Source organism: Condylura cristata, unplaced genomic scaffold, assembly GCF_000260355.1.
Source record: "Condylura cristata isolate star-nosed mole 26May11 unplaced genomic scaffold, ConCri1.0 scaffold00019, whole genome shotgun sequence".
NCBI lineage: Eukaryota > Metazoa > Chordata > Mammalia > Eulipotyphla > Talpidae > Condylura > Condylura cristata.
The window spans coordinates 7,057,973-7,069,370 of record NW_004567120.1 but is presented as its reverse complement, the minus strand read 5'-3'; the positions used below and the strand labels follow the sequence as shown (position 1 = coordinate 7,069,370).

The 11,398-nt window shown below is 32.7% G+C and overlaps 1 protein-coding gene across 1 annotated transcript in view; it reads right to left on the bottom strand.

Annotated features, from left to right (window-relative positions):
- PCDH11X (protocadherin 11 X-linked) overlaps positions 1-11,398 on the bottom strand; it is a 199,529-nt gene that overhangs the window by 112,042 nt on the left and 76,089 nt on the right. The window contains 1 exon segment of the mRNA XM_004685886.2: positions 5,909-5,938. Within this exon segment, the coding sequence (XP_004685943.2) occupies positions 5,909-5,938 (30 nt within the window).

The following is an 11,398-nucleotide window of genomic DNA, read 5'->3' as shown; positions in this document are numbered from 1 at the left end:
CACCCTCTGCATCTCTGGCCTGTACCCCAGCTCTGTATGAATAAAGATTTGTTTATTTATACATATAAGAACTGAGTTATAGTTCAGAGATGTGGGGGTGAGAGGATTCACCAGAGACAGAGTGGGGAGCAGAACAGGTAGATCCACTGAAACACACTAGTGAGGAAAACAGCAGGCGAAATAGGAGAGGTCTGCTACGCCATGTAGGTCAGCTCCCTGTACAGGGTTCAAACTCATGCTGCAGTGGCTGGCAATAGTTTGACAGTACTATGTCTTTAACCCCTGTGCACCAGGGAGGCCCCTTTCCCCAAGTAAATATTATTTGTCTTGTTATTGACACAAATTTACTGCTTCTTTATCCAAAATACATAAAATTACTGCTTTGGTCATTTTTTTTTTTTTTTTGCACCTCTTCTCTTTGGGATCTCTGCAAAAATTAAATTAAATTAGTTTTCCTTTTGTTAGTGTGTCTTTAATTATATTGTGTGTCTCCACCAATAACCTGGAAGAAACACTATTTTTCCCTTTCTATTTAATCTAATAATGACAAATTAATGTTTTTTAATGGAAAGTTAATGACTTGAACCATAAGAAACCTTAACTTTCCTAGGGAATTAGAAATCACCTTAATCAATTTTGAGCAAGGCACTAAAGTAGGTGCTTCACAGAGAACTTGTGGATTCATCATTATGCCAATGTAGAGCAAACTGATGCAATACTGGAGAGCATGGTGAGACATTCCTAGTGAACAAATGTAAATTTACTACCTTAAAAGAATTAGGAATCATAAAACTCTTCTGATAGATGCAGCTTAAAAATTCCAGCTATTTCCTGTCACTTTCTAGTGAGATCTTCAGAAAAAATAATCTTGATGGTTCTACTATGTACTGTCAAATATGTAAAATTAAATGCAGCAAACTCACTAACTGTGCAAAAATTGCGGAGAAACCCACATTCACTGGAAATAAGAACCCAATCAACAACTCTTTATGTAAATATAAAGTTAAGAAATAGCACTGTAAGGAATTGATTCCAAATGTATGTTGTCTAACAGTGTTGAGTTAATGAGATCACAGACTTTGTGGATATTTTCTTAAAGCAACTTTCGTAGGGCTTTCTTGTGAATTGGCCCAAGGCCCTATTAGAAGAAACTCATAGGGATAAACAAGCTAACGAAGGTGTCCAGTATTGTGCATCTCATAAATGTGATAGATATTTGAAAAAAATGAGTGAATTTGATATAGAGTAAATATGTAGCATGCAGTTCTCACTGTAGCAAACATGCAAAAAATGAATAAATTCGTACTTTAATAAATATTGAACAAGTACATACTGGAGATATATTGTTGAATTAAAATGAAAAGTTTCATATGTTGAAAGAAATTGGGTTTTGATATTTATGTTTGAGATATTGTTTATAATAAAAAATTAATTAAAAACTAAGATATAATTAATTAAAAACTAAGATATAATGTAATCAGCATTACAATTAACTCACAAATACATCAAGCTTAAATACAACTTTGAAGTCATCTTTATTTCCAAATAATTTTATGTGTGCATGTTCTTGACATATTAAATTGTAAATGGAGCTTCCCTGAATGTTAGAAATAATGTAAGACTTATAAATTATTTTTCTTATAATAATGTATAGTTCTTACAAAAATTTTCATATTGTAACTGTCATGTTTGTGACATGCTTAGATGACAATTTTCTTGTGAATGTAATATACTGAACAAAAAAAATGACTAAAGTTATTTTTTTTTAAAGATTTATTTATTTATGCATATAGAACTGGGGAGCCAGCCAGAGGTGCAGGGGCGGTGAGAGGATACACCAGCGATACAGCAGGGAGCAGAACAGGCAGTTCAACCAAGTTCACTGCTGAGGGGAGCAGCAGGTGGGTCAGGAGAGGTCTGCAAAGCCACGTGGGTCACCCCAGGGCCGGGATAGAACTCAAAATGAAGCTGCTGTGGCTAGCTTGCAGTGCTGTGTCCTAACCCATTGCGCCACCAGGGAGGGGCCCACTAAGGTTATTTCTATAGGCCCTCTTTTGTGATAGATGTCATCTCTAAGCATTTAAAATAAAACTCATGAATTTATTTTCAAATCATATCATAGTTTTGCTTATATAACTGAAACTGGCCTATACAGTCTCTATAGACGAGTCAATGCACAAAGTTAGGTCAATTAAAACAAGAATCAATGATACTAAATAAAAAGTTTAGATATTACGGGCAAATAATAATTACTACTGTAGAAGTTTTGTAAATAATCTACATCCAGTATCTATGTTTCTACACACATACATATGTAGACATTTATAAGATACTGGCTATAAATAACTTTTAAACACAGTTTCAGACTAACCTGCAAAGTACATTTAAAGAAATTTTTGTTTCTATAAAATATCCCTAGTAGATGCCTGCTATATAGTGTGATTGATAAAATACTTGCAGATTAGAGAAGATCTCATTTTCACTACTATGATTGTTATTGTTTGTTTGTTTCCAGTCCAATAAAACATTTCAACTTTCTACAAATGCTTTCTTTGATTTTCATTTGTTTTCAGACTACTTTCAGTAATCAAAGCCTGAACCATGTTATTTTTAGATTCCTGAATAAAGATACAAGTATGATTCACAATTAAGAAGCCATTTAGGCCCTCCCTGGTGGCGCAGCGGGTTAAAGCACTGCACTAAGAAGCTTAAACCAGTTCTGCATGAGTTGGATCCCCACCTGCCCCGGAGGTGACCACATGGCGTGGCAGACCTCTCCTGACCCGCCCGCTGCTCCCCTCAGCAGTGTACTTCGTCGATCTGCCTGTTCTGCTCCCCACTCTGTTCTTGGTGAATCCTCTCACCCTCCACATCTCTGGCCTGTACCCCAGTTCTGTATGAATAATCTTAAAAAAAAAAAAGAAAAAAAAAAAAAGAAGCCACTTACAAGTGAACCAAATAGAAAATTAGTCACTCCTGTTGGATCAAAATTATTAATTGTGTTGCTTCTCAGGAATTCAAAATACTTTGGATGGTATGCTTGGAACTCTAAAAAAAAAAAAAAAAAAAGGATTTTACGGGCCCTCCCTGATGGCACAGGGGGTTATAGCACAGCACTGCAAACTAGCCACAGCCACTTCACCTGGAGTTCGATCTCTGGCCCTGTAAGTGATCCACATGGTGTGGAGACCTCTCCTGACCTGCCCGCTTTCTCTTGATGGTGCTGTTAAGAATACTTAGCACTAAATTTTAATTTAATTATGATTAGTGGATCATATAAAGTGTCCCAGTGAGGTTGAATTTCTGTGGTTTGTATTAAAATATCTACATGAATCTTCAAATAACAGTAATATTACTGCTAACAAAGAATCATTAATGGATGTTTTAACTACTCACAGTAAAATGAATAATACATTGCTAAAAATATTATGTTTGTAAAACAGAATATCAGAGACTAGACAGAGGTGGGGTGCAAAGTGGGGGTCATGCTCAATTGTATGTAAGGGACTATGGTTACCTTGGTGATATGTGTGGTATGGTAACATACATCTGAAGATTTGTGAACCTAGACCTCACGATCCTATACAGTGTTGTAAATCAATGTCACCTCAATTCAAAACAAAGAAAAAAATATTGTCATGTCTCATCTCTGTAGGTTTATATATTAAATAGTATGTGCTAAGCAGATAATGATACTTATTTTAAAAGATTTCATATCAAACAACTTTCCCTAACCCTCATTTTGTTTGGGAATGCTGGAGTTATTTTAGTTTCATGTATTTTTATATGTAATTCTTTCCAGGTGTAGGAAGTTTCCTCTATCCTTAAGTGAAGTCTCTGTTCCCTTCTCTCTCTCTCTCCCACCTCTGGGATACCCATTATTCTTACATTAACATTCCTCATGGAATTGGATTGTTCTTGAAATGTTTCTTCATTTTTTAAACTTCATTCCTCTTTCTTCTTCTACCTTGATTCTTTCTTCATTCACATCTTCAAGATCACTCACTTGATCTTCCATTGTTTTTATTTTTAACTTCAATAGCTTTCTCCATACATATTTTTTATCTTCCCAGTTGATATGCTTACTTCCACAGATCTGTTACTTTCTTTTTTAAAGCTTCAGTTTTGCTCTTCTATTTATTGACTTTATTTCTCAGGGCATTCATTTGTTTTTTGGGTTTGCCTTTGTATCATTGATTCTCCTTCCTGTCATTTCTCTGTGCTCTTCAATTTTCTTTATTATGGAAATTTTGAATTATGTATCTGATAAGTGGAACAATTCTTCTATATCATTGTGATTTAGTTCTGGACATTGTTTTCTTTCCTGAGTCCCTGAGGACTTGTGTGGCTATTTACTGTGATTTTCTTTGCTATCACAGATGTACTGTCAGGCTGGGCTTCTATCGGGCATAGTTTTACCCACTCCCCTTGCGTGGCCAGGCCTCTTATCAAGAGATTCAGGGAATATTGGCGTGTGGCAGTCATTTCACTGGGACTGGCTCTGCCCGGGGGTTTGTCTTAGTTGAAATGTTTTATGTCCAAATTTTATGATCATTTCCGTATAAGAAAATGAATCCATTCCCTTGAATGCTGCTTGCAGAATCCTATTTATTAATATTTCCCTATTTTTATAATAATTATATTAAATATAATCACCAATATTTCTGTTCTTCAAAATTCTGAATTTTAACAAAACAAAGCAACAGGTCCAATTCTAAATTTTACATCGTTGATAATGTTAGGAAACCTTTCTGTAGAGTTTCTCAAATCTGTTGTTTCTCTTTCTCTCATTCATTCTATCTCTTTATCTTACTCCTTTTTACTAAGAGTGTTTCCTTCCTTTTAATAAGCGATTCATTCTATGATCTTTTGCCTTCTGGGAGAAATTCATCATTTTAAGGTTATGGTGGTAACACATTTCATACAGGCATTTGAAAAGTCTCAGAATTTTTTTATGGATTGAAAAATCCCTGGTGTTATTATTACAGTTTATTTTTCAAACACTAATGAAAATTCATTTCATAATAATATTTCAGAATCCATTTTCAGCTAATTTTCATACTTTATGAAGCCATCCAGAACTAAAAAATTTATCTCTAATGTAGCTTAATCACCTTTTGTCAAGTTACCTTTCAAATGTAAACCTTGGCCTCCACACTTAGAATATAGTTAACCTTAAGATTATACTCACATTTACATAGCATACAGTTATGATAACACTTGGGATTTTGATATGGATAACATTTAAAACTGACTTTGATTTCTGAACAGTAGCTTAAAGGAAACTCATTTCTTTCAGCTCCCACATATGGTGAGGAAACTAGGCCATGGATTCTAGAAAGGAAATATCCATGAACATTTACTCTTAACGATGGTGCAGCTTATTTAATGAACTAAAATTAAACAATGTATGTGACATTGCATATACTTCTAATAGTAAACGTAAATTTTGCTAGAAAGCTAGAGTATTCATATATATTTGAGCAGCATTTAAAATTTGCACATTGAATGTCCAGTTTCTCAGAGAACATATTTTTTTCTGATTAGTAATTCTTATGGTGATCCTTCCTGTACATCTTTAAAATGTCAACATGGTTCATATTTTTGAACTTTTGCTGTCACTGCTATGTTGTGAATGGACACTAAATTGTTAAAATTTATCACAAAAGACCTGTTTTACCAGAATATTCACAAAGTGATCATTTCAGCAGCATGTTGTTTTGGTACAATACAAAAATTAGTGTTCGTAAAAAGTAAGATTAAGACATGAAATTACTTCCAGGACTGTGTAATACAAAAGTGAGCAATAGCTCAATTTGAAGCTCCCCCATCTCTATGAGCTGAAAATTTAAGGAAAGAAATACAAAAAAATTTTGAAATCAATTTTCTTGGAAATGTGCAATCTTACCTTTCCTGTTTTTTTCCCTTCAGATTTCCACTGATTTAGAATATAATGGAGGCAAGGCAGCAAAGGAAAACAAAACAAAAACAAAAAAATCAACTTTAATTTGTTACTTAAATACATGTTTTAAAATGTTAATATTCCAAGTACACTATTACACAATTTTGTTGTTCTGAAATGGTTTCATCTGCTGTATTCTTTAGCAATTCCAGTAAAGGGATACAAAAATATTTTCAAGCTTACACAACATTATAAATAGTTGTATTAAAAATTACAATGGCACTAAACATTAAGACATCTGCTTATTTCACATAGTTATTGGCCAAGAAAAGGCATCTTTCAAATTAGATATTCATCAACATAATTTATTTTTTTCTTCACTTTAATGTGAATGAACCTTGACCTGAAACATTGAAACTTTTTTAAACTTAAGATTGTTCAATAATGTAAATGAAGAAAAGAAATCATGATGAAAATTCTGTAAAAGAGCTATAGGGAAAATAATAGACATTGTTGGGATGAAACGCATCTTCATATCAGAAACCACACATTATATCATACATGTATTAGTGTATGTATTTCTTCTCCAAGTGCAATGATTTTATGAAAGATGGTTGAACTCACAAGCAGTAAGGAGGTACAAATTAAAAAAACAGTGGCATCCGTAATATCTATCATACTGGGAAAAAAGTTAAGTCCATGCACCTATTACTGACAAATAATTAAAGAAATAGTAATTTTATATATTTTTTTTAATAAAAAAGGAAATTCTCCCACGTACCCACAACACGACCATCCAATTCAGAGAAATAGCGTTGAACTCACAAGCAGTAAGGAGGTACAAATTAAAAAAACAGTGGCATCCGTAATATCTATCATACTGGGAAAAAAGTTAAGTCCATGCACCTATTACTGACAAATAATTAAAGAAATAGTAATTTTATATATTTTTTTAATAAAAAAGGAAATTCTCCCACGTACCCACAACACGACCATCCAATTCAGAGAAATAGCATTGACCTAGCACTACCATTCAAATCACAGACTCCGTTCAGGTTTCACTATGTTCCATAGTGATAATCACGTGCCTCCTTTGTCATATCTCTATAGAACAAACAGTTCCTGAGTGGGACACCTTTCTTAAAGAAAGAAAAACTAAGGTGTTTAGAAATTTATAAATTCAGAGAAATCATATGGAACTCTCCTACACTGCTTGTGGGAATGCAAACTGGTACAACCACTACGGAAATCTGTTTGAAGGTTTCTCAAACTGCTAAAAATGGAGCATCCATAGGACCCATCAATCCCACTCCTAGGTACCTAACTAAAGGACACAAAAACATTGATTCAAAAGGACACCTGCACCTTCATTTTATGGCTGCTGTATTTACAATAGGGAAGACATGGAAACAACCCAAATGACCAAAAAAAGATGACTGGGTTAAAAAGATGTGGTACATATACACAATGGAATATTATTTGGCAATCAAAAAGACAAACGCATGCCTTTTGTAGCAATGTGGATGAAGCTGGGAGGGATCATGCTTAGTGACTAAGAGAGAAAGAAAAGGAAAAATACCAGATGTCTTCTCTCATAGCAGGACTGTAAGGGATAAAAAAAAAAAAAAGCAATTGTAATGAAGAAAAATGAAAAAAATATAAACCAGAGACATTTTATGGGGGTTGAGAGGGGAATGGGATCAAAACTGGGGTGGGAAGAGTACACGGGACTATGGTGATGGCACACAGGTAAATTGGTGGTGAGATGTCCACAGAGATTACAGCCAAGATGATAAAATGCACAAAATGAAGAATGATGAAAAAATAATTAAATAATTGTTTTTAACTCAGAAAAAAAAATAAATGGAAATATTAACTCTGTTGTTAATTTATGTTTTTAGGAACACCTTAAATTCTGTTCAACTAAGTCCTTTTGGATGCCATCTGGTAAAGTTATTTGTATATTTTTATTTTAAATTTCTTTTCCTCCATTTCCAATCTCAAGTGACATGTTAAATTTTGAAGACACCATATCCATTTGTGTTATTTTATTTTGAATTCATTCATTCTGCTTAGTAGAAGATTAATACATTACATAATAAATAAATCAAATGTCTATTGTTCGAGGTAATGATACTTCCCAAAATACTCTTGAAGCCATGACTAGTCCACGATCAGCCAGATATATGTATTTACCTACTTTCACTTGTTTTCACAGAAGTAACAGATCTCGGCTATCATCTCTTAAGTTATAACACAAGCATGTGCACAAGTGTTTGAGTTTAAACTGAACTCCAAACTGAATGGAACTAAGAAATCACTCATAAGGAACCAAGAAGACAAGATGGGGCTGCTAAGATTACTTTCAACAAGGAATATCTGATTATCTAGAAAATAATTTAAGTATGGACCAATTTGTGACTAATCAATCAGAATTTGCCAAAACCCTAGCATTCTCATCCCTAAACTTTCCCCTCATTTTCTTCTTCAAAAAACTAATCTTAGCTCCCAAATTGAGGAGACATTTTGAGCACGGTCTCCTGTCACTTTGCTGGACAATATCACAATATAACTCTTTCTTTGCCCAAAAAGTGATCTCATAATATTGATTTTTATGCATGTCAAATAGCAAGCTCTTGCTCAGCAATACTTTCTCTCTATATTTTCCACAATTCTTGTCATTTATGTACTTAAAAGAAGTTTTATTGAGAACTTTCAGTACAAAGAATTACACACAAAAAATGAGGTGGTAGTGTTGAATTTGAAATAAGGTGAACACAGAGATTAAATTAATATAGTAAGAAACTAGATGCTCTATTGAATTTTATCCAGTGACTTATTCTGAGACCAAGGGGAAATATTTTACTTCCTGTCATCCTACTATAACTTGAATTTCTGAAACTGACATTAAGGCAAGTGTCCAGATACAGGCACATTTCTATTATGCAAGACAAAATATGCTTTTCTCCTTCCATTTGTGTATTTATTTTTAGTCTAAGATATTCATGACATCCTTATGTATTGATCAAATTCAACTATCAATGACACAACTATAAAATTCTATTTGTGATGTCATAACTTTTGAATATTGTCTTGAGTAATCTTTTTAAAGAAAGTGCTTTTGGACGTCAATGTCTTTAAACAATTGATATTTATATCTCCTTTCTATTATGAATGATGATTCTCAATAATATTAAAAGTCAAATATCAAACAAAAATAATGGCATGGACAAGAAAATACCCCCAGATTTATGCATATCTAAGAATATAATATTTAAAAGTTCACTCATTTTATCTTTTCATGTGCTTAGTGTTTATTTTTGATACAGCATACATATTAGTGAGTTGTTTACTATTTACACTGAGCAATCTAAAAGAATTAAAATCTTAAACTAACCAAGTAAAGATAAGAAAATGTTAACTGGATCTATTTTTTGTAAATAACTTATTGAATTATGAAAAAAATACATGACAATACTCAAAGTTATTCAGCATCATTAAGTGAGCATATCTTCACCAATTAATGAAATAATCCAAGTACAAAATATGTATTTATTTGTCAAATTATATATTTTAGTTAAGAACATTGCCTGTACTGTGCTACTATTCCTGATTTAATAGTTTCAGGAAACTTCTATTAAAGATAGTTTCATATAGATCATGCATAAAATATTAACATTATAGTCCTTATATTTATCCACACCACACAGAACTAACACAATCTGTCACCATGAATAACATCAGCTGCACATCAACTAAGCAAGTGTTATAATTAAAAGAAAGCACAGAAATATGTTGGCAACAATATAAATAGGTTGAAAAATTGATGCCAGATTTGATATTAGAAATAATTTTTAAAATCAAAGAGCAACTTCTATTTTAATACAGACATGCATTTTTATTCTCTTACTTAAAAACTTCCCTCAAAAGAGCAAATTAAACCTTCAAAGCACTGTACACAAACTAAATTTCATTTATATGTATATTCTTTCTGTCTGTCTCTATATATGTATATACATACAGAGAGAAAGTGAGACACACCTTCAAATTAGCATTTTTCCATTCTTCAGGTAGACACATAAAAATGGAATTGCTATTTCATATGGTAGATGTAATTTTTTTTAAGTTTTGAGAAACACTGTTTTCCATAGGAGCTGTTCAATCCCATTACCATGAACTGTATATGAGTGTTCCTTTTTCTACACACCCTCACCAACATTCATTTCTGATTTTTTTTTTATATATGGGCTATTCTCAGAGTTTAGCAGTGGTATCTCGTGGCATTGATTTGCATGTCCATGATGAAAAGTGATGATGAGGATTTTTTCATAAGGCTATTAGTCATTTATATATCTTCTTTGAAAAAAATGTGTATTTTGCCTGTCTGACAAATGCTTCAGTTTTTTGTTTTGTAGTTGAGTTGTATGAGTTTTTGTCCAATCTTGTATATTAACACGTCAGTTGTATAATGTGCAAAATTTCCCTCCCTTTTAAGGATACTTTCTTTCACTATGCAGAAGCTTTATGGTGTAATCATTTGTTTATTGGTGTAGTCATTGGTTTACTGTTGCTGGAGTCCATTCCCAAGGACATACTGAAGACAATGTCATAGATTGTTTTGCCTAAGTTTTCATCTATGGATTTTTAGATTTCAAGTCTTATATCCATTAGGGGTTTACTTCTGTATATGGAGTGAAACACTGGTCTAATTTCATTTATTTTCATGTAAGTGTCCAGTTTCCCACAGTTTCCCAACACCCTTTTTTTTTTTTTGCTTATGTTTTTGTTTATTTATAAAAATAGAATCATACTATATATGGTATTTCACAATTCTCATTTTTTAGTGCTGTATATAATGTACATATATACACACATGAATCAAGAAGATGTGATATATATACACAATGGAATACTATATATATGGTAGATTGAGATTTCCTGTAATAATGATGTTCATGTTTGCATATACTTTTATTTACTTTTTAAATTTTAATTTATGTATCTGTTTACATTGTTGTTCATTTTAAAGCAATGTTTACTTCCCCCATTCCTCCGCTCATCATCACCACAGTCCCCCATATTCCTCCCTCCCTCCTTCCATACTATATATATGGTATATATGGAATATATATATATATGGTATTTTACAATTTTCATTTTTTTAGTGCTGTATACAGTGTACATATATACACACATGAATCAAGAAGATGTTATATATATATATACAATGGAATACTATTCAGCAGTCAAAAATAAACTTATGCCATTCACAGCAACATGGATGGAGCTGCAAGGGATCATGATCAATGAAATAAGTCAGAAGGAAACAGAAAAACACTGAATGGTTTCGCTTATAGGAGGAATATAAGAGAACCAAATTAGACATAGGGGGAAAATTGCATTGTTATTACAAAACACAACTAAACTAAACTAAATAAAAACAGACGATTATAAACCAGAGACATCCTACAAGGGAGGGAGAGGGATTGGAAGAAG